Here is a 22,853-nt window from a genome sequence, read left to right on the forward strand (position 1 = left end):
GGCCGCTGAGTCTGCGCGTCCGGAGCCTGTGCTCCGCAATGGGAAAGGCCACAGCAGTGAGAGGCCCACGTAACGCAAAAAAAAAAAAAAAAAAAAAAAAAAATCCATATTAGAGATGTCTCCCAATGTGCTATAGGTCAAAGATAATAAAAATTAAAATCATGGAAATAACAGTCAAGTCTGGGATATTAGAATAATAATCCAAATTATAAGTAGGTCACTTTATCCACATTTACTCCTTGTGGCAAGTACGGTGCTCGTCCCATCTCGGAGCTCAGGGCAGCTACCTGGCTTGCCTGACGTTTCACAGCTAGAAAGGGGCAGAGCTGGGGGTCCCAATGCGGCCAGGGGTCCCGACCCCCTCTCCTCCTGTTCCCACATCCATCACCCCCGGGAGAACAGGTGTGCTCGGGCATTCAATCCACGCCGAGCGCTGCCAGGTAGCAGGTGCTCTCCTAAGCGTGAAGGACACAGCTTGCGACAAACAAAAGAGCAGGTGGTCCCGGCCCTCGTGGGACTTCCAATCTAGCCATGGGGAGACGACAGTAACCACGCAGGTGGGTGTGAGGGCCCTAAGAGCTGAGAAGGAAAATGAGGCAGGGCGGGGAGGACGGGCCAAGGCCACACTTTACACAGACTGGTCAGGGGCGCGCCTGACAAGGTGACCTTGAGCACAGACTTGGGGAGGAGAAGCGGCAGAGTGCAGGGGGTGGAGGGAGGGATGCCCCAGGCCGAGGGGCAGCTACCACACCTGGCTCGCACGAGGGACAGCGCCAGGGCACCTGGAGGCCGTGTGTCCGGAGCCCGGGCAGCCTGGGGGGCGGTAGGGGTTGGACTTTGCTCCCCTCTGAGTCGGTGGGGAGAGCCTGGAGCGTATTAAGCAGAGAAGTGACATGACTTGTGTTGAAAGGACCACTCAGTTTCTGCTGAGAACGGAGCATAGGCCTCAAGTGAAAAGCAGGAAGGTGGTGGCATGTCCCCGGTGGTCCCCAGGAGGCGCTGGGAGCTGGTGGGAGCTGACATCTATTTTTAAGGTAGACAGCATTTTGCCGATGGACCACGGGATGTGAGAAAAGGAGGGTCCAAGGATGATGCCACGGGCTCTGGCCTGAGCGACTAAAAGATGGAGTTGCTGGGGACTTCCCTGGTGGCAAAGTGGTTGGGAGTCCGCCTGCCAACGCAGGAGACAGGAGTTCGAGCCCTGGTCCAGGAGGATCCCACATGCCGCGGAGCAGCTGGGCCCGTGCGCCACAACTACTGAACCTGCACTCTGGAGCCTGTGAGCCACAACTACTGAGCCCGCGTGCCACAAATACTGAAGCCCACGTGCCGAGAGCCTGCGCTCCGCAACAGGAGGAGCCACCGCAGTGGGAGGCCTGCACACCGCGGCGAGGGGTGGCCCCCGCTCGCCGCAGCTGGAGAAAGCCTGCATGCAGCAACAAAGACCCAACGCAGCCAAAAATATAAATAAATTTTTTAAAAAAAGATGGAGTTGCTGTTTACTCAAATGGGAAGAGTCAGCAGGGGCAGGGGCGGCAGGTTTGGGGGGCAGGAGAGATGGAGAGGAGGAAGAACAGATTCAGTTTTGAATAGGTCACCTTCAAGGTGCCTTGTAGACATCCAAGAGGTGGTGTCACAAAGGCAGTTGGAGGAGTGCTGGTTGGAGATGCACATTTGTGGGTCATCCACACATGGTGTTAAAATTCATGAGAGCAGAAGCTGTCATCTAGAACAAGTGTCCTCACCAGGGACGGTGCCGTCCCTCATGGAGTGTGTTGGAAACCTGTGGGGGCATCTTTACTTGCCACTGCAATTGGCGGTGCTACTGACACCTAAGGGACAGGAGGATGGAGATCGTGAACGTGACAATCTTGCACAAAGAATTGCCCTGCATCCCACATGTCTCACGGATTCCACAGACACTCAGCGGTGGAGCATCTTCTTATTGTTATCCGAGCCAACAGCATCCCTTTGTTTTACATGTAAAAACAGTGTATTTCTTGCACAACTTTAAGATACACTCAACTTTCTAAGAGTAACGAGGGGAGGCTGCACTTGGGTTCAGAACTTTACGAAGAGCGCTCAGCATTCAAACCAACATGTCACGCGTCTCCCCCCCAGCCTTCCTGGTACCTGAGACATCAGCACGACAACCCTGAATCCGTCTGCCCAGAGCCGCCATGCCCACAGGGCTCCAAGGAGCATGGGGGTCCTTCAGCGGAGTCACATGCAGGCAGACGTGGGTAGAAATGCGGTTTACTTACCTGTAAGCGATGTTCCCTTTGTTTGGCTTTTATAGTTAGGATACTACACTGACTTCTCCAAAGTGTGTGTGTAGGTAGGTGACACGGTCTCTGAGTTTCATCTCAGGGTGAGGAAGGAGGCGCCCCAGCCCACCTGATATTAGGAACCCCTGGGGGGTGAGAAGGAGCCAGCAGTGGAGCCCCCAGGGGCTGCTCGGGTCAGGGGAAGGGAACACGGAGAGGAGGGAGCCCAGCTGCAGGCAGGTGGGGAGTTGACACCTGGACTGTCAGCATCCTGGTGACGCTGAGCCCGTCTAGCGGGCGCTGGGGGTAAACTCTGGCTGGAGAGCCCACATGGTCCAGGGCAGGGGATCCCAGTCACCCTGTTAAGCTGCACGTTTCCCCTCTCCACCCCAGGGCACTCCGACTGCATCCCCTTTGCTCTGCGTCTTTAGGTCAAGCAATGCCGGGGCTCCTGGGGCCTTGCTCACTGTCACGGGGCGCCCAGCAGCCCTGCCCTGTGTGTCCCATCCATACCTTGCTGAGTCGGGACTCAAATGCCAGCGAGGTGGACGACTTGGAGCTCTTCATGCCGGGAGGGGGGGGCGGGGAGGGGTCGCACGCGGTCCACCCCACGGCCTCCCACTCTGGTGACTGGACTCCAGGGCTTGGCTGCACTCCTCATGTCTGTCCCAGTGGGTCCTTCTGTACAAGAGCAGAAGAGAAAAAGCGTGTGTCCACACTTGAACCCCCTGCTGAGACATATCACAGAGATCCATCCCCACGCACCACGGGCACCACCGTGGTCATGGAGAACGAGCCTTCGGGATGGGGCTGCACATAGAGCATCTTACTGCTGAGAAGGCACCTTTGCAGCAGGTTTCTTTCTCTGGCTTCACTGCAGCTTTCATGAAACTATTAATAACACATGTGCGGGCTTCCCTGGTGACACGGTGGTTAAGAATCCGCCTGACAATGCAGGGTACATGGGTTCGAGCCCCGGTCCGGGAAGATCCCACATGCCATGGAGCAACTAAGCCTGTGCACCACAGCTACTGAGCCTGCGCTCTAAACCCCGCGAGCCACAACTACTGAAGCCCGCGCGCCTAGAGCCCGTGCTCCGCAACAAGAGAAGCCACTGCAGTGAGAAGCCCGCGCACCGCGATGAAGAGTAGCCCCTGCTCGCCGCAACTAGAGAAAGCCCGCGCGCAGCAACGAAGACCCAACGCAGCCAAAACTAAATGAAAATTTTTTTAAGTGCAATATTACTGATGCTCTGACATTACTCTTTGGCAAAATGATGGCTTCTCCTTGGTCAGGGGCACCTAGCACAGTCTTACTGCATATATATATATATATATATATATATATATATATCCCCACATAAAGCAGGTCAGCTTGAGTCAAGACACGTTATGTCCATAAGCCTTGCCGTTTTAGGGTTGATAATTGAGCAACTTAACGTAATTTCCAAGTAGACATAAATGAATTACTTGAAAAACAGATTTCACAGAAGCACAGGTTTTTTCTTCTTTTGGACAAAAATGGTATCAAAAATTAATAGGGTGCCCTCAATAAATCTGTGAAATAAATTTTTAGAAATTAATAGGGCAGCTTTTAATTGGGCAGACCTGACATCATAGGATAGAGTTACCCACCCTAACTAAAACATTCTACGAAAGACAATTTATGCAAAGGAGCAGGATGCGGTTAAAGACCTGGGGGGTGGGGGAGTGTGAATCCACATCCCAAGGCAAGCAAGACAGCCTGAGTCCTTCGATCAATGCTGAGGAGGTGGGCCGGCCGTCTCTTAACCTCTCTGAGCCCATTTCGTTCTCAGTAGCACAATGGGACCCTGACTCTGCTGTCCCCGTGGACTCTCATGACCAGGGATGTGAGACAGAAGACCAAAACCGCAGACAAGAAACAAACTGAAAAAAAGCACTTTAAAAAACACCACTAGGGGGCTTCCCTGGTGGCGCAGTGGTTGGGAGTCCGCCTGCCGATGAGGGGGACGCGGATTCGTGCCCCGGTCCGGGAGGATCCCGCGTGCCGCGGGGCGGCTGGGCCCATGGGCTGTGGCCGCTGGGCCTGCGCGTCCGGAGCCTGTGCTCCGCGACGAGAGAGGCCACAACAGTGAGAGGCCCGCATACCGCAAAACAAAAACAAACAAAAAACAAACAAACAAAAAAAACACCACTAGTAAGGAAATCCAAAAAAGAGGGGCTATATGTATAGGTATAGCTGATTCACTTTGCTGTACAGCAGAAACTAACACAACACTGTCAAACAACTATACTCCAATAAAAATTTTAAAAAACAAACAAACAAAAAACACACCACTAGGTGACAGCTAATGCCAGTGGCCGCACTCACAGGACCTGGGGCTAAATAACTGCTCCCCAGGATCACAGCTGGTGCTCAGCGGCCCTGGGCCTCCTCTCCCATCACCGCATCCCAGGACACCCTGTCCGTCCCGCTGAGAAAAAGAAAAGGCTGCCCACTGCCCCCAGCCTGGCACAGTGGGGTCCTCCTCCCATTCTTATCTCCTTTCCCAGGGACACCATTTCAACCCACAGCGTCCCAGCCAGGGCCATCCAGTTCCTGCTCCTACTTAAAGGGATTAGCTGGGGGCAGGGGTCCAAGACCTGGGGCTCATTCTGCAGCACTGCTATCCTGGCAGCTGTGCCAATGTGGCTACAGGTGAAAATAATATTTTTTAAAAGATTTATTTATTTTTGGCTGTGTTGGGTCTTAGTTGGAGCATGCGGGATCTTTCATTGCAGCACACGGGCTTCTCTCTGGTTGGGGTGCAGGGGTTTTCTCTCTCTAGTTGTGGCACGCGGGCTCTGTAGTTTGCGGCGCGCGAGCTCAGTAGTTGCGGTGTGCGGGCTTAGCTGCCCCGCAGCCTGGGGGATCTTAGTTCCCTGACCAGGGATCGAACCCCCATCCCCTGCATTGCAAGGCAGATTCTTTACCACTGGACCACCAGGGAAGTCCTGTGAAAATAATATTTTTAAGACAGCGATTTGTTTTCTAAAGTGTTTTTGAGAAAAATTATTCACGATTTCAGTTATATGATTAGTTCAATAGTCTCAGCTTGGTTCCAGGTATCATGGTTTTTAAAAATTCTATATTTAAAAAGCCACTTCTCGTGTATTTTATGATGTTCAGCGCCAGCTATTTTTCTTTCTCGGCCCACAATTTTTAATTATGGTTTCCACAGCAACAATGAAAGAATTCCTAGGTTAAGACCTATAGAGCAACTAATTTTATTAAATGAATACAAACGTAAAATGAACGAACATAGCCTGAGTGATTCTTGGAGAGAATTACTGATGAATTTTATCCAGGACTGCAGGAACAACCAGTAACATGTCAGTGTGACTCATGGAGACGAGAAATAAAATACGTTTCATGAAGACGCCCTTTTACGTGATGATTGCAACTACTTAGAGATGATTATTGCAGGGCTTACTTGATGAAAACATAGGTGATTCTGCAATGCATCTATGCTTTCCAAAATCTGCCCAGGTCACCCCTGAAATGAAATGCCTCTTGTTTATTCCCCAGAAGGAAGAAAGAATGTGAAGAGGAAAAGCAGAAGAAAGATGATAGAAAATATCCCCAATGTTGCCCTAAGTCCTTGGCAAAAAAAAAAAAAAAAAAGTAATAACAATAACAGAAATAAACAAAGGAAGGAAAGAAAAAAGGAAGGAGAGAAGGAAAAGGAAAGGGGAGGGGAGAGGGGAGGGGAGGGGAGAGGAGAGGAGGAGAAAGGCATCCTAGTGAAAACTCCAGATCTAAACTCTTAATCTCTGACAACCTTCTAGACAATCACCTGAAAAACATGCAGCCACTTTTTTTTTTTTTCATGCAGCCACTTTTCAAAGGCTGCCTGGTTACTTGCTCTGAGGCAGAATTCTCAGGTTTACTTCATTTGCATCATCACACCTTTCTTTATTCTCCTAGAACCTTGAACCCATCAAATTACTCCCAGACAAGTGTACACAGAGGGCCTTCCTGCCGCGGGCCCTCCTCGCTGCCAGGCTCTTCTTCCTTGTCTCCCTTCATGCGTCTTTCCCGTTATCTCCCCAGACGGAGGCTTCTATTTTGTATTCGTGCACCAGCCAGGCTCTTCAAATTCCATCTTCTTCCAGAATTCAAAATACAGAGCAATGAAGTAAGTAATGTCCCCTCTTGAACCAGGAAGAGAGCCCTAATGGTAGGGAGCGTGCCAGGGGGTGGGATGCCGGGGGGGTAGTGGGCTCTACCAGATCAAAGCAGCTCTCCAGGGACGGACGACGAAAGGATGAGAGCAGAGGGTGGGGACACCGCTCCAGCCAGGCTGAAGGCCAGCTTTGCACCCTTCTCCCCACGCTCCACGTCCAGGACCTTGTTAAGCATCGCCCAACCCCCATCCAGCAGGACTGGTGTCTTCCTAGTGTTCTCCAAATCTCCAAATCAGCCTGCTCCAGCCCTGCCCTCTGTCCACTCCCAAGAAGGCCTCCTGCTGGCAGGGGGCAGGTGCCCTCAGGCCCACTCCTAGTTTCTGCAGCCTTTCACCCAATCCGCTTCCCCCCGTCTCCTCTCCGACCCTTCTCTCGCCCCTCACCCCGGGCCTGGTGTCAAACCCTCCCTGTAATCCTACGAGGTAAGGGTCACCTCCGTTCAGGGAGGTTAAGCAACGTGCCCAGACCACAGAGTTTATGATACAGCCAGGATTCAAACCCAGTTTTAATGGGCTCTTAGACACCAGGGTTGGGTACGGCCTCCCTGGATAATCTTTCTCCCACAGGAAAGCACACGGGCTTCTGGATCCAGTGTTCCTGGTCAAAATCCAGCTCCACTGTTCACTGCGTGAGCTGGGGCATGCTTGCCGAAGACTATGATTCTCAACATCGTCACCCGATAAATGGAGTTACTGGTGCCTGCACCGCAAAACTGAAGATGAAGGAGGACACGGCACCCGTAAGACACTCAGCAAACACCAGATGCCCCCCACAACCGTTCGCCGTGTTCAGCTGAGGGCCGCTCTGCTTTAAGAACTCAGCAACACCCAGCGGTGGATGGATGGGATCAATGTGCACTGGCCGGGGCCACCTAAGGAAAGAGCTCTCTTTACACACAGAGCGACCTGTTTTCATTTGGAAACGTCAAAGAGGGAAAGTACGGAGGAAGATGAACACCGAGAGCAGACACCTTACAGTCACTAGAACTGGCCCCCGCTGCTGAAAGAGAAACATGGGCGTGAACGCTGGGTGAACGATACTTTTCTTAGGGATGTGAACAAGTAACGGAAAAGAAATAGACGGGTTCTGGCCAAGGATAAGATCATGGGAAAAGAAGTTTCTATTACTGATTCCCTGATTTCTTAACATCCTCCTAAACATCTCAAAGACGGTTGCATCCACTGTTGCAAAACACCCACTTGTAAGTAGACCCATGCAGTTCAAACCCGTGTTATTCGAGGGTCCACAGTACAGTTAAATTTAGGAATTCACTCCCACAGGGGTGGGGAGAGGGTCTTCGAGGGGTGTTTTCCTTAAATTGCTCATTTTATTTAATTATCAAGCTCCTTTCCTCGCCAGAATCGTGCAAGACTTCTCTTTAAACCAGAACTCATTAATTGTATGGAGTTAAGTAGAAAAGATAGAAGAGAGAGAGGGAAGAGGGAACACAGTTAGGAATACGGTGAGTGTCTGGGCACCGGGGAGGGTCAGAGCCCCTCCAACATGCTGCTGGGCTGCTTCATCACCGCCTTCAGAACCTGGGCTGGAGGGGTTGTCTCGGCCCTCAGATTGGTTACCCTTTTAAGGCAAGAAAACGGAAAGGCGACTGGGAAACCATTCTGGACCATCACAAATAACAGGGAGCGTCCAGGGACTTCCCTGGCAGTCCAGTGGTTAAGACTCTGCGCTTCCACTGCAGGGGGCGAGGGTTCGATCTCTGGTCGGGGAACTAAGACCCTGCATGCCGCGCGGCTTGGCCAAAAATAAATTTTGAAAAAAATAAGGAGTGTCCGGGAGTGGGAGAGGGCATTGAGGTTTGCACTCCAAATACAATAAGCCCCAGGAAGCCGAGAACTGAGGCATTCAAGTCTGAGAACGAACAAACTAAGAATGTTCGCATAGCTCAACTACCAGGGGACTCGGCAGGAAATAGAAGGCAAGTGAACAGCAGGCCGAAAATATCTAGCTAGAGCTTTCTAGAACACATGCCCAGTTTGCTTTTGACCTCTTCAGCAGGGTGGGTGGCTGATTCTGCCCCTGGGGGGAACATTTGGCAATGTGCACAGCTGCTTTGGGTTGTCACAACGTGGGGCGGGGGGAGGTGCTAGGGTAGAGCCAGGGATGCTTCTGGACATCCCAGTACCCAAAGGGCAGCCCCACAGCAAAGAAGGATCCAGGCTAAAAGGTCAAGAGTCGAGGTCGAGAAACTCAGTTCCAGAGGAAGAGGGAGGCTCCTCGGGCGCTGATTCTTAGGCACCTGGTTCGTTTATGCTAACATTGGAATGTTTACGCCGAAAATCTAGTTTGGGAGCAGCTGAGGGAATCCCGGACTTCGGCTGGAGGCCACAGGAAACTCTTCAAAGCTTATTATTTCCTGTTAGTCTCGACATGAAAAATCATCCCGTTAGCCTTAGATTCCCTCCTGGTAAATAAATAGAAAAGAACAGGTTTCCACACAGCATCAGAAGGAAAATGGCAAACAAAACTTCACTGATCCTATCAGGAGAAGTTATTGAAAGAAAACGAGAACCAAGAAGGGATAAGACAAAAACTAAACAGAAGAGAACATTTGCACAGCACTAGCCATACCATCTCAAGCCAAAAACAAACTCTGGAAGTGGAATAGGGACTTGCAGAAACTATGACACACTGCCACGAGGCGGAGACCGTAACAAATAGAGCTTAATCTGGAATAAGAAACAGGAGGAGCTGGTCTCTAAATATGAAATGCAGACCCCAAAAAGAGGCTGTAATCTGGGAGCTATATTGAGACCAAACCCTGAGAATCGCTGCCCCAGGACATCCTTCTGTCTCCAAAGCTGAACCAAGAAGCCAGCATCCCACAGAGCTGGTGGCCCCTAATCAGTAGTTATTTCCTTACTTATAACATGGCTTCACATCAAAGAATTAAAAGAATGAGCCAAGGCAGTAGAAAGGAGACGGAAATAAAATACTTCCAGGAGCTCTTTCTATAGGAATAGTTTGAAAAGGTCTGTTGAAAGAGTAACTAAGAATACAAACTATAGTCTAGTGCCAAGACCATTCAATAGGGAAGGACAGTCTTTTCAGCAAATGGTGTTGAGAAAACTGGATATCCACACCAAAAGAATGAAGTTGAACCCTTACCTTACACCATATACAAAAAGGAACTCAAAATGGATGAAAGACCTAAATATAAGAGCCCAAACTGTCAAACTCTTAGAGGAAAACACAGGGGAAAAGCTTTATGACATTGGATTTGGCAATGAATTCTTAAATATGACACCAAAAGCACAGGCAACAAGAAAAACTAGACAGATTGGGATATGTCAAAATTAAACACTTCTGTGCATCAAAGAACACAATCAACAGCGTAAAATGGCAACTCACAGAATGGAAGAAAATATTGGCAAATGGGTTTGCTGTGGAATGAATTGTGTCCCCTGTCCCACCACATTTACATGTTGAAGCCCTAATTCTCAGTGTGATTGCATTTGGAGCTAGGGCTTTTAGGAGGCAAAGTAAGGTTAAATGAAGTGATAAGGGCGGGTCCTAATCCAATAGGATTGGTGGCTTTATTAGAAGAGGGGGAGAGAGAGATCTTTCTCCTGTGCACACACACTGATGAGAAGCCATGGGAGGACACAGTGAGAAGGCGGCCGTCTGCAAGCCAGAAAAAGAGCCCTCACCAAGCACCAAATCAGCCATACATACCTTGCTCTTGGACTTCCCAGCCTCCATTATGGTAAGAAATCAATTTCTGTTGTTTAAATCACTCAGTCTATGGTATTTTGTTATGACAGCCCAGGCAGACTAAGACAGGGCTAATATCCAGAATATATAAAGAACTCCTGCAACTGAACAACAAAAACAAACCTGATTTAAAGATGGACAAAGGGCTTGAATAGATATTTCTCCAAAGAAGATATATGCATGGCCAATAAGTACATAAAAAGATGCTCAACATCACTAATCATTAGGGGAATGCGAGTCAAAATCACAATGAGATGCCACTTCATACCCATTAGGATAGGTACTACCAAACCAAACCAAACCAAACCAGAAAGTAACAAATGTTGGCGAGGATGTGGAGAAATTTGGAACTCTTGTGAACTGTTGCTGGGAATGTAACATGGTGCAGCTGCTATGGAGAACAGTATGGCAGTTCCTCAAAAAATAAAAAATAGGGCTTCCCTGGTGGCACAGTGGTTGAGAGTCCGCCTGCTGATGCAGGGGATGCAGGTTCGTGCCCCGGTCCGGGAAGATCCCACATGCCGCGGAGCAGCTGGGCCTGTGAGCCATGGCCACTGAGCCTGCGCGTCCGGAGCCTGTGCTCCGCAACGGGAGAGGCCACAGCAGTGAGAGGCCCACGTACCGCAAAAAAAATTAAAATTTAAATTAAAAAAAATAGATTTTACCGTATGATCCAGTGATTCCACTTCTGGGCACATTCCCAAAAGAATTGAAAGCAGGGTCTCAACGAGGTATTTGCACACCCATGTTCACAGCAGCATTATTCACAACAGCCAAAAAAGGTGGAAGCAACCCAAGTGTCCGCTGATGGACGAGTGGATACACAACATGTGGTCTATACATCCAGTGGAATATTACTCAGTCTTAAAAAGGAAGGAAATTCTGATACATTCTACAGCATGGATGAATCTTGAACACCTCATGCTAAGTGAAATAAGCCAGGCAGAAAAAGACAAACACACTTGTATGATTACACTTATATGAAGTACTTACAGGAGTCAAATTCACAGGAACAGAAAGTAAAATGGTGGGGGCCAGGGGCTGGGGGAGTGAGGAACAGGAGTTAGTGTTTAATGGGGACAGAGTTTCAGTTTTGTAAGATAAACACAGCTCTGGGGACGGATGGTGGTGAATGTACTTATGCCACGGAACTAAACGCTTAAAAATGGTTAAGACAGTAAAGTTTATACTATGTGTATTTGACCACAATCTTTTAAAATGTGATAAGAAAGACAAAACAAAACAAAAGCTATAGTGTAGGAGAGAACCGCAGACTTTCATCTCCATTTCGGCAAAAGCATCTTGGGTCAGAATGTTTGCTCAGTCACATGATGCCCCTGCCACTGTCTGGGACATCAGCTGGGAAACTGGAAGAGCTCCAAAAGGACCCGTTTACAAGGGGCTAGGCTAGGATGTTATCACCACCGGCCCACGGGGTCGGGGAGGAAGCCGCTGGGACCCGGAGAGAGCTGTACCAAGAGCAGAAGCTGAGGCCTCGATGGAGAAATGCAGCTAACCCAAACAGCTCTGTAGCACTGGGGGCGGGGGCGGCGGGAGCAGCTGGGGAGAGAAAGGCCTCAAGGGCATTCTCCCCTCCCCGAACCTCCAGGGCTACCCACGGGCTCAGGGAGAAGATGGGGGTGCAGGGGTGGAACGGCCACCACTGATGCGGCATCCACAAGGTGGTGGCAACGTGGAAGGTCTGGCCATCTCCCACCCGCCTTCCAGAGTGAGCGCAGGGGTCTCCCTCCGGAAGCCCCCCCCCAGCCCAGGAGGGCCTCCTCGCGGCTCCTACCCTCGTCTGTCCACCGACCCGCCACGCTGCTGGCCTGTCGCCTTCCCAGGGGCCGCCTGCCCGAGCACAGCGCGGAGACAGTCCTAACTCCAACGCTTCTCCCGACTTCCCGTTTCTGTTATCCTTGAGGGCTTCCTCCCGGCCTCCCAGACTCAAAACCTCAGAGCATCGTGGCCTCCCCGCGGTTCGCGGCCGCTTCTCACAGCCACGGCTGCCGGGGGAGCTCAGGCTCCGGCACCAAGCCCGCAAGCCCTCCTTCTTCTCCGGATGGACTGAGCACAGCTCCGGCTCCTCCGTCCCGGAGCCACCCCTGTTCCGCAGTCCTCCTGCCCGGCTCCAGCGCTCAGCTGAGGCCGCCGCTCCCGCTCAGACCCTCGGTCGGTGCTCATCTTCAGGCTGACGCTTCTCACAGCGTCTCCGTGCCAGGCTCGGGGCCAGAGGCAGAGATGTCACCATGCTTCACAGTCAGCGCCCAGTGAGGCCCCAGGAATTTGCTCGCTTCCCAAGCCGGGGCCTGTGCTCAACCTTGCTCCAGATCAAGGGACTGCCCAGCTGAGCTCTGCCGTGCGGTGCAGCCAGACCCAGACCTCCCCACCGTTCTCGTCTGGGGCACCCACGGCCCCGGGACCCTCCTCAGAGACCTCCCCCAGGAATGTTCCAGCCCCTCCTGCGAGGCTCTGCCAACAACTTTCTGATACTCACCCGCCCAAGACTCCCCCCGCATTTCCCTGCCCCCTCCTCGTCCCGCCCCCCTCCTGATGCCGCAGCACCCCCGGATCCCCAGCTCTGCTCTTGCCCATCTTGCCCACAACAGTTAATGCCACCCAACAGCTGGAGGGCTCTTTAAAAACACAAATCATGGGGCTTCCCTGATGGCGCAGTGGTTGGGAGTCCGCCTGCCGATGCGGGGGACGCGGGTTCGTGCCCCGGTCCCGGAGCGGCTGGGCTCGTGAGCCATGGCCGCTGAGCCTGCGCGTCCGGAGCCTGTGCTCCACAATGGGAGAGGCCACAGCAGTGAGAGGCCCGCGTACCGCAAAAAAAAAAACCAAAAAAACAAAAATCATAAAATTGGGTAACATGGTACATTTTATGGTATGTGTGTGTTTTTAACCACGATTTAAATTTTAAAAATTATTAAAAAAAAAAACAAACCACAAGTCAGATCATGTCCCTCCCTACGGAGAAACTTGCTGTAGCTTCTCACTATATTTAGAGTGCAAATCCAAGATCTCTGTCACAACCCCAAAGTCCTAGGCCATCGTGGGGCTGCCCGTCTGCATTCTGAGACCCTCCCCTGTGTGCTGTGGGAGCTACTCCAGCCCCTCGGACCTGCCCAGCTGGTTCCCAAGGAGGGCCGTTGAACTGGAAGGCCCCCCTCCAGCTCTTCACACGGCCCGGGGGGGTGGGGGTGGGGGTGGCGGTCCTTCCTCCAAAAGGTCTTTCCCTTCCAGTCTCCGGAGGAGCTCACCGCACAGCCCTCCCGTCATTCCTTCAGAGCTTCTATCACCCCAGCCAGGCTCTGGCTGTACTGACCATCCATCGTGGGTCCTCAGCCTCCGCCCACCCCCTGCAGCTCCCAGGGCACTTTACCTTCCGGTTCGTCACAGTGTTCCCGGATGCACCGAGCAGGTGCTTAACCAACATCAGCTAATGAATGTTTAGATCCTGCCTGTCACTGAAGAACTGTGTGCAAGTGTCTCCCTGCCCTTCCCTCTCTAGCCAGGCACCCAGATTCACAAAGTATTTGCTGAATTAATCAGAGAACACAAAATGGAGCCGTAAAAAAAAAAAAAAAAAAGGAGCCGTAAAGCAATGACAGTTCTTCTCCTGTAAGACTTATAAATGCCTCTAAACAATTACCAAATAAGCAGTCCCCAGATTGCTTTCAGGATGAGAACCCCATGGATATTGATACAGAGCCTTCCAGCATTATTACCTTGAAAACAGGGTTCATGTTGCTGTATACGCATTAGCCTTATGAAATTCATCTCATTAACTTATAACATGCTGGAGAAATAGTTCCCAAAGTTATTCAACACCAAACCTCAGAAATCATCTACTGATTCATCTCCATTCGTGAGTTTATTCCCGAAGGACAGCTTTTTCAATTTGTGCTAGACATCCCAGTTTCACCGTAACAGTCAATAATAGTTTACAAATTTTTTTTTTTTTTTTGCGGTATGCGGGCCTCTCACTGCTGTGGTCTCCCCCATTGCGGAGCACAGGCTCTGGACACGCAGGCTCAGCGGCCATGGCTCACGGGCCCAACTGCTCCACGGCATGTGGGATCCTCCCGGACTGGGGCACGAACCCGTGTCCCCTGCATCGGCAGGCGGACTCTCAACCACTGCGCCACCAGGGAAGCCCAATAGTTTACAATTTTATGCTCTAAGATTTCAGACACCTTAACCAAAATATCACAATACATGCATTTATGTTCGATGCTCTGTTAAGTGGTAGCCAATGGCAACCACAGGTTTAGGGACCCAATAAGTTAAAGTGTCAAGTCTAAGTACCTTTTATGCAGCCTTTTCTGTTTCTTTGTTCCTACCAGGGGCCCCTCAGTCAGGTGGGACAAGGGGCAAGGCCCTATGATGTCAGTGGCACAGCTTCCAAGGAAACAGGCGGCCACTTCTGAGTCATTCTGTTCTATTTCCTCTAGAAAACAATGCAAACACTGCAGGGCATGCCGCCCCCAACCCCAGTACCCCCAGCAAAACCCTATGCCCTCCACCACTCACTTCAATGCACTTGCCCTACAGAGATGGGGGGCACGCAAGTCCCCTCCCCCAGCGCTACAGGGCACAGATGCAAACAGGGGCCCTCCGTCCACGGGCGGAGAGATGGGGCCCCACCCCACATCCACCGCCCCCCTGGGCTCACTATACGTTAGCCACATGGGCCTCTGGCCATGTTTCTGACCTTGTGTGTGTCTGTCTGTATGTCTGTATACCTGTGTGTGCACTGTCTGTGTCTGTGCCTCTGTGTGTCTGTGTGTGTGTGTGTGCATCTGTGTGTGTCTGTCTGTGTGTGGGTGTGGCAGTGGGAACAACCCATTTGTTTTAGGATTTTTTTTCTATTGGGGTATAGCTGAGGTACAGTGTTGTGTTAGTTTCAGGTGTACAGCAAAGTGATTCAGTTATATATACATATATATATTCTTTTTCAGATTCTTTTCCCTTATAGGTTATTACAAGATATTGAATATAGTTCCCTGTTCTATACAGTAGGACCTTTTTGGTTATCTATTTTATATAGAGTGTATATGTTAATCCCAAGCTCCTAATTTAGGAGTTTGGGAACAAGCAACTGAATAAGCAAAGTAAATCTTGACTCGACAAAATGAAGAACTTGTATAGGGAAGAAACCAAGACGGACTCTGGTTGCCTTCTTGCTTCTTACTCAGAAAGGGCGGACTTCTCCTCTGATCGGTACCTTCAGAGGCCTGTGGTCCCTGACAGACTCACAAAGGACCCCGTTGGCGGCTGTGGGTTTTCTATAACGATGACATTATTCTGAAAAGGCAGCCCCGAGTCATGGGAGCTTGAAGGATTCAGAGCGGCAGGGTCTCAGCTGGAGATCAGCCACGCTGCGTGCTGTGGCCCAGGAGTGTCGGGAGGCCGGCCAGGGTGGCCCCTGGCAGCCCGTCCATCTGTCTGCCTGTCTGTCTGTCCAAGGCACTGAAGAACCTCCCGGGAGAACTCTCATCCTGGGGGCCCAGGGAGGGAGGCAGGGACTCGGCCGGGAAGATGAAGGGCCCTTTCATCGTGTCTTTGGGGGCGTATGGAAGCCCTGGCTCTTGGCAGTGGCGGAGGAGCGGCAGCGGGCGGGCCAGGCTCCCAGCTGTGGCCCCAGGAGCTGGGTCTGCAGCACCTCGAGTGCAGGGACAGGACAGCGGGGCAGGGGAGGGACAAAGGGAGGGACCGCACAGCCGCTGACCCCGTTAGCGGTCTGTGTTGGCTCCTGGACCACGGGAGGAAACGAGGGGGAAACAGAACTTTCCTGGACCTTCTACAGGCACAGAGCGTGCAGGGGCCTGACTCAGGCCCGCACGGCGGCACTGGCCACCCCAGGCGTGGCAGACACCCCCTCTGGGTAAGGGGCAGAGTCCGTCCCTCCAGCAGGGCTGTAGGACTCTGCCATTGCTCTGGATTTCCTTATTGTTACCGGCTTAAGTTAAATCACTGGACGTGCTGATTTCTTTTTTGTTTTCACATTCCTGAAATATTCTTTTCTAAGCCACAGGCTTCAGCTATTTTCCTGTAGTGCCAGCTGGCTCATGAAAGCAACTGCTGTCCTTTGCAGGGTTAACGTATTCAGCACCTGGAGCACGCCCTACCTTTCCCCAGCACACCACACTTTGAGGATTGCCTCAAATATGAGGGATCATGTACAGGCTGCTCCTGGGACGACCCTGTCATCATGGGTGCCTCTCAGGGGTCTTGGGAGCGAATATACAAGGAACAGCAGGACAGCAGCGGCTCTCTGGTCCACCCCCAGGGTAGGAGCCTGAGACAATGACGCCACAGCACTGTGGCCGTCCCCTAAGGATGGGCCCTTTGTGATACGGAAGAAAGATAGTCCCCTGTCCCTCAGGGGACCCGGCATGAGCCACGTCACCAGGCTGCCCCCACCTTCTCTTTGTTCTGGGATGAGGCCCACCGTGCGCTCTGCCCACGCCTGCCAGGTGCCCTGCACTCAGATCCCAGCGCCACAAAGGATGGGCAGCTATCCTGCCACCAGCCTCCAGGCCTCCCCACTGCCACTCCACACCCAGGACAATGGCTCCCCACCCCCACTCCTACTTTCAACCTAACCCCTACCGTCCTGTCCTGCTCCCCCACCACAAGGAGTGTCCACAGCACCCCAACCAGACTGACACCCTGCTGACTCATCTCCCACCCCGGCTTCTCGGTCCCCAGGATCCTGGAGCAAAGGACCATCTCATTCCTCTGTGGTTTCACAGCTCTCCGCCCACTGTCTGGGCCATAATCAATGTTGTGTAAAGACAGGCTGAAAACCTCAATAAAATTAGAAAGCTGCTAGAAGAAGACAGGAGAAAATCTTGGTGACCTTCAGTCAGGCAACGATTTCTTAGAATCAACACCAAAAGCGTGATCCATAAATAAAATTTTTTTAAAAACTGATAAATTGGACTTCATCAAAATTGAAAACTTCTGCTCTTCAGAAGACATTGTCAAGAAAATGAAAAGCCAGCTGGAAGGGAAGCATCCGCAAAACACAAAACTGATGAAGGACCTGATTCCTGCATTTAGGAGGAAACTCAGCAAAACTCACAAAACTCAACAATGACAAAACACACAACTCCATAAAAAATGGTCAAAGATTTAAACACTTCACCAAAGAAGATAACTGGACGGCAAATAAACACATGAGAAGATGCTCAGGGGCATGAGTCATTAAGTAAATGCAAATTGAAACCACAGGGAGATATTACTACATGCCGAATTAGAATGGCTTGAAGCTTAAAAAAATAAAAACAAGTGCAGGCAAGGATACGGAGCAACTGGAACTCCCATTCATTGTTGATGGAAATGCAAACTGGTGCGGCTGCTTTGCAAATCAGTGTAGCCATTTCTTATTGTTAAAAAAAACCCCAAAATTTAACTGAGTAAATTTTAAAGATCTTATTGGCTTTACTCAATGATTCACAAAGAGAGCAGCATCCCATCTAGCACAGAGAGAGGAGCTCCGAGGAACTGTACAAAGTGAAAGTCTTTTACAGGCAGAAGGAGCGGGAACAGGAAGTTATACTCGGCCAAAAGCAGGCTGGTTACTGCAAGGTCACTTCCCTTTAAGGGATGCAGGGGTCCACCCGGCAGGTGACCTCACTGGTGCTGATCAGGGGATTCCCAATTCCCTGGTTAAAGATCCTATTTCTGGGAGAGGCTGAAACTGTAATTAAGTGAAATTTGGTGGCGTGGGGCTCAGCACCAGCGACTCCATTTGGGGCCTCTTGTTTTTATCGTTACAAAATTAAACATGCGCTTGTCATACAATCTAGTAATCCCACTCCTCAGTATTTATCCAAGAGAAATGAAAACTGTGTCTGAGTGGGAAGCCTGATTCACAGGCTTGGATTCTGATGAAATAAAATGCCTATTTTAAGGCAAGACAAGAAAAATTTAAACAGAAACTTTTTTCTCTGCTTTTGGTCTCCTCCCCCGCCTCCAGTGTCCACTGTGCATCTTCATCAACCAGACTTCCCCCATGGCAGAGAGAACTGCTCAACCACAAAGATCAATTTTTCTCCTTCTGCAACAAGGACCTACTGGATAGCACAGGGAACTATACTCAATATTCTGTGATAACCTGTAAGGGAAAAGAATCTGAAAAAGAATAGATATACATGTATACATATAACTGAATCACTTTGCTATACACCTGAAACTAACACAACACTGTAAATCAACTACACCTCAGTAAAAAAATAAAATTAAAAAACAAAAAACAAAAATGTTCTCCCTCTGGTACCAGCCATGTAACTCATGAGAAGACAATATTCCTTTCTCAATCCCGTAAGGGGTCACGATGACCACCACTGGCCTGGTGCATGCAGACATCTTTGGTGGACTTTATATAGGAAGCCAATATATCATTTCCCTTAAAGACAGTGATTGGTGCAGAAGAGACTGGTCAGAAGACCTAGAGAGATGCTGGGCCATACCTAAAGGAAGTTCTTAGCTTAAATACTTATGACCTTACATGAGCATTACTAGCTATGTTACCTGTATCCTGCCTATTTTACAAAAGGATTGTTTCTTACGTCACCAAATGTGTGACTGAGTCTCAGGTAAAATTAATGATGATTAGGTGACTTGAAACGACTGACCAAATACATAGTTCTATAAGATCAGTGATTGTAACAGTGTAACTCTAGAATTGGGAGGAAGCCACAGAGGGAACCGTTTCCTGGACCATAACAGACTGTAGGACAGGGGGTCCAGAGGTTTTGGGCAACTATTAACAGGGCCTAGTCCAGTATCAGCACATCAAGGGGCACATCAACAAAATCCTCACCCGACCTGGGAATGAGCATTCCTAGGACCATGGGACAAATTGGTCACTAAATGCCTCCCAAACCTTTGTCAAAATTAAGACCAAAAGGGAGGGGCCTGTAACATAAAGAATGTAGCCCACCATCCAGTTCCACAAGAACCAAGTCATCAGCCACTGCAGTGCAGTCAGTGACCCACAGGACACCTTGAAAGGAATTCTGAGCAAAGACCAAGACGAGGCACTCTGTGTTCTGGGAAACCTGGCAGAACCAACCCTCAGACAGTTAGACATTTCCAGGAGAAATTTTTTATGAACCTGGATTCTTGCATCTTCCCATACTTAGAAAAGCACTTAAAAAAAAAAAAAAGCATTAATTAAGGTGTCTGTTCCTGGTGACCAGCAGCAACCTTCTACTGAGATGAGTGCTTCACTGTATGTACCCCCTTTGCCAAAATCACAGCCTCCCCGCCTTACCTCTTGGGAACAGTTCTCAGAGTTACCTGACAGGCCGTCTCCCGGGTTATAATCCCTGGGTTGGCTCGTATAAAATGTCCATTTCTTTCTTAGATTGACGATCAATTAATTTTTGCATCGACAGTTCATAACGGCAAAAACTGGACACAACCTGTCTCCATGGTGGGTGGATAGACAGACCGGAGTGTCCACGCAGTGAAACACTCCTCATCAGTGAAAAAGAAGGAGTTAGTGGTACATGCAAGAAAGTGGATGAATTATGCTTAGGGGAAGAGGTCAGCCTCAAAAGGCTTCCTGCTACGGGACTCTATTCACATGACGCGATGGAAAAGGCAACACCCTGGGGACAGAGCACAGACCAGCAGTTACCAGGGCCTGGGAGTAGAAGAAGGAGTTGTGTATATGAAATATACCTGGCCTTTGCCTGTGGTTCCTGGTATGGGGCTGGTCACCAGGAAGACCAAGTGATTAGAGGGTTGGGATCTCAGCCCCTTCCCCCAGCCTCTGGGAAGGGAGAGGGGCTTGCAGATTAAGCTCCATAATCTCTTGGTGGACACGTACACATCCAGGAGGGTGACACACACCAGGTCCACAGGGACAGGAGCTCCTAAGGAAGTGCTCGGGACCCTTCTGGACCGCCCCCTCTATACCCCTTCATCCAGCTGTTCATCTGTAGCCTTTATAATACCCTTGATAATGAACTGGCAAACGTAAGGAAATGTTTCTCTGAGTAGCAAATTAGTCAAATCTGAGGAGGGGGTCCTGGCAACCTCTGATCTATAGCCGGTGGGTCCGAAGCACGGGGGTCAGCCCGGACCTGCGATCAGCGTGTGCAGCGGGGACAGTCTTGTGGGACTAAGCCTTTACACTCTGTCCAGGTGGACAGCACCAGAACTGAGTTAACTGCTTGGTGGCTGGAAAACACCTCAGAGGGGCTGACTGTAAAGAAGAGCCAGGAGACCTGGGGGCGACTGTGGCGGAGGTCACACTCTGCAGGCATTGGTCAAGCTCATGTGGGCTGACTGAATGCCATCTCTCCTTGGTCCAAGCCCACCTTCCCAAACTCGCTTCTGCTCCCCCCAGCCTGGGCTTCCCTAGCCCCCAGCAGCCTGGGATGCCCACATCCTTGCTTTTTTTCTTGTTCCCCGGCCTGAGCTGCCTTTCTCACCCTCACTGCCCTTTACTCAAATCTCACCCATCCTTCAAGCCCCAGATCAGATGTGACTTCTTCCCTGTAACCTCATCTGACTGCCACCTCCCCACACCCACAAAAAGCTGGAAATTAGGGCTTCCCTGGTGGCGCAGTGGTTGAGGATCCGCCTGCCGACGCAGGGGACACAGGTTCGTGCCCCGGTCCGGGAAGATCCCACATGCCGCAGAGCGGCTGGGCCCGTGAGCCATGGCCGCTGAGCCTGCGCGTCCGGAGCCTTTGCTCCGCAATGGGAGAGGCCACAACAGTGAGACGCCCGCGTACAGCAAAAAAAAAAAAAAAAAAAAAAAACCGTTAAAGGGCTTCCCTGGTGGCGTAGTGGTTGAGAATCTGCCTGCCAATGCAGCCCTGGTCTGGGAAGATCCCACATGCCATGGAGCAACTAGGTCCGTGAGCCACAACTACTGAGCCTGCGCGTCTGGAGCCTGTGCTCCGCAACGAGAGGCCGCGATAGTGAGAGGCCCGCGCACCATGATGAGAGTGGCTCCCGCTTGCCACAACTAGAGAAAGCCCTTGCACAGAAACGAAGACCCAACACAGCCATAAATAAATAAATAAATAAATTTTTTAAAAAAAGAAAAACGTTAAGGAAGAATAAAATGTTGCCTCTCAACACTGCCTCAAATGTTGCCTCTAAAATTCCTAAAATTGTGAACTTTCCCAATCCTGAGCCTCTACAGCTGGGATCCTGCTCCCTAAAATTTTCTGGCCCGTGGGCCCGGAAAAGTGTCTATTTATGTATTTATCTTACACAAATACAGACTCATGAAAAACTCAAACATGGATGTATATCTAGAAAAAGGTAAAAGAGGCCTTGCCCTAATTCTCCCTACCTCTCCAGAAGTAACACCGTGAACAGCCTGATATTTTGTATCCAGAACTTTTTTAAAATGAACTTTTATATTCATACAAATAAAAATCTAGAGCTCAGGTTTCTTAACATAACGACATTTTTAATGTAAATATGATTATGTTGGATGTGCGTACTTGAAAACATGTACAGTATTTTCTAAGACATTAAAGGCTATTACACGTTTTGGTAGGTTTTGTAAAATTGCCGTACAAAAAAAGGTTTGCTAATTCTTGTTCCTATTAGTTGTGACTGCCAGTGCCCATCTCCATATGTTCTCTTTGACGCTGCCTATCTGCTACAGGGAAAGTGACATTTCATTAGTATTTGAATTTGCATTTCCCTGATTCTTACCGAGGTATCTTTGTTGGCTGTCAATATTTCTTCATATATTTACGGAAATAAATATACATTTCTATTTATAAGTTGCCTTTGCCCACTTTTCCTGTGTGTCTTTGCCTTTTTCTAATAGATGTGTGGAAACTCCTCTCTTATAATGGTTAGCAGCTCTCTGTGGTATGGGCACTACACATAGTTCTCTCTGCCACATGCCTGTCTTTCAATGTACCAAGTTTTTAAATGTGTATAGAGTCAAGTGTGTCATCTTTTTCTGTCTCCCAAGATTACATGAAGGGTTGTCTTAAGTCATAAAGGGAAAGAATGACACATTTGACTCTATATAAGAAATACAAGGGAACCCTCCTACACTTGGTGGGAATGAAAACTGGTACAACCATTATGGAAAACATTATGGAGGTTCCTTAAAAAAAAACTAAATATAGAACGACCAGATGATCCAGCAATCCCACTCCTGGGCATATATCCAGAGAAAACCATAATTCAAAAAGATACATGCACCCCAGTGTTCACTGCAGCACTGTTTACAATAGCCAAGACACGGAAGCAACCTAAATTTCCACCAACAGAGGAATGGATAAAGAAGATGTGGTGCATATATACAATGGAATATTACTTAGCCATAACAAAGAACGAAATAATGTCATTTGAAGCAACATGGATGGACCTAGATATTGTCATACTGAGTGAAGTAAGTCAGACAGAGAAAGACAAGTATCATATGATATCGCTTATATGTGGAATCTACAAAAACAAAAAATGGTACAAATGAACTTATTTACAAAACAGAAAAGGAGTCACAGACATAGAAAATAAACATATGGTTACGGGGGGGGGAAGGGGGGATGAGGGATAAATTGGGAGATTGGGATTGACATATACATGCTACTATATATAAAACAGATAACTAATAAGGACCTACTGTAGAGCACAGAGAACT

The 22,853-nt window shown here is 49.7% G+C and overlaps 1 protein-coding gene across 1 annotated transcript in view; it reads right to left on the reverse strand.

Moving 5' to 3' along the window:
- SPECC1 (sperm antigen with calponin homology and coiled-coil domains 1) overlaps positions 1-22,853 on the reverse strand; it is a 243,523-nt gene that overhangs the window by 178,157 nt on the left and 42,513 nt on the right. The window contains 2 exon segments of the mRNA XM_059998552.1: positions 2,781-2,837; positions 2,839-2,948. Coding sequence (XP_059854535.1) covers positions 2,781-2,837; positions 2,839-2,928 — 147 coding nt within the window. The 5' untranslated portion in view covers positions 2,929-2,948.

Source organism: Delphinus delphis, chromosome 19 (genome assembly GCF_949987515.2).
Source record: "Delphinus delphis chromosome 19, mDelDel1.2, whole genome shotgun sequence".
Taxonomy (NCBI): domain Eukaryota; kingdom Metazoa; phylum Chordata; class Mammalia; order Artiodactyla; family Delphinidae; genus Delphinus; species Delphinus delphis.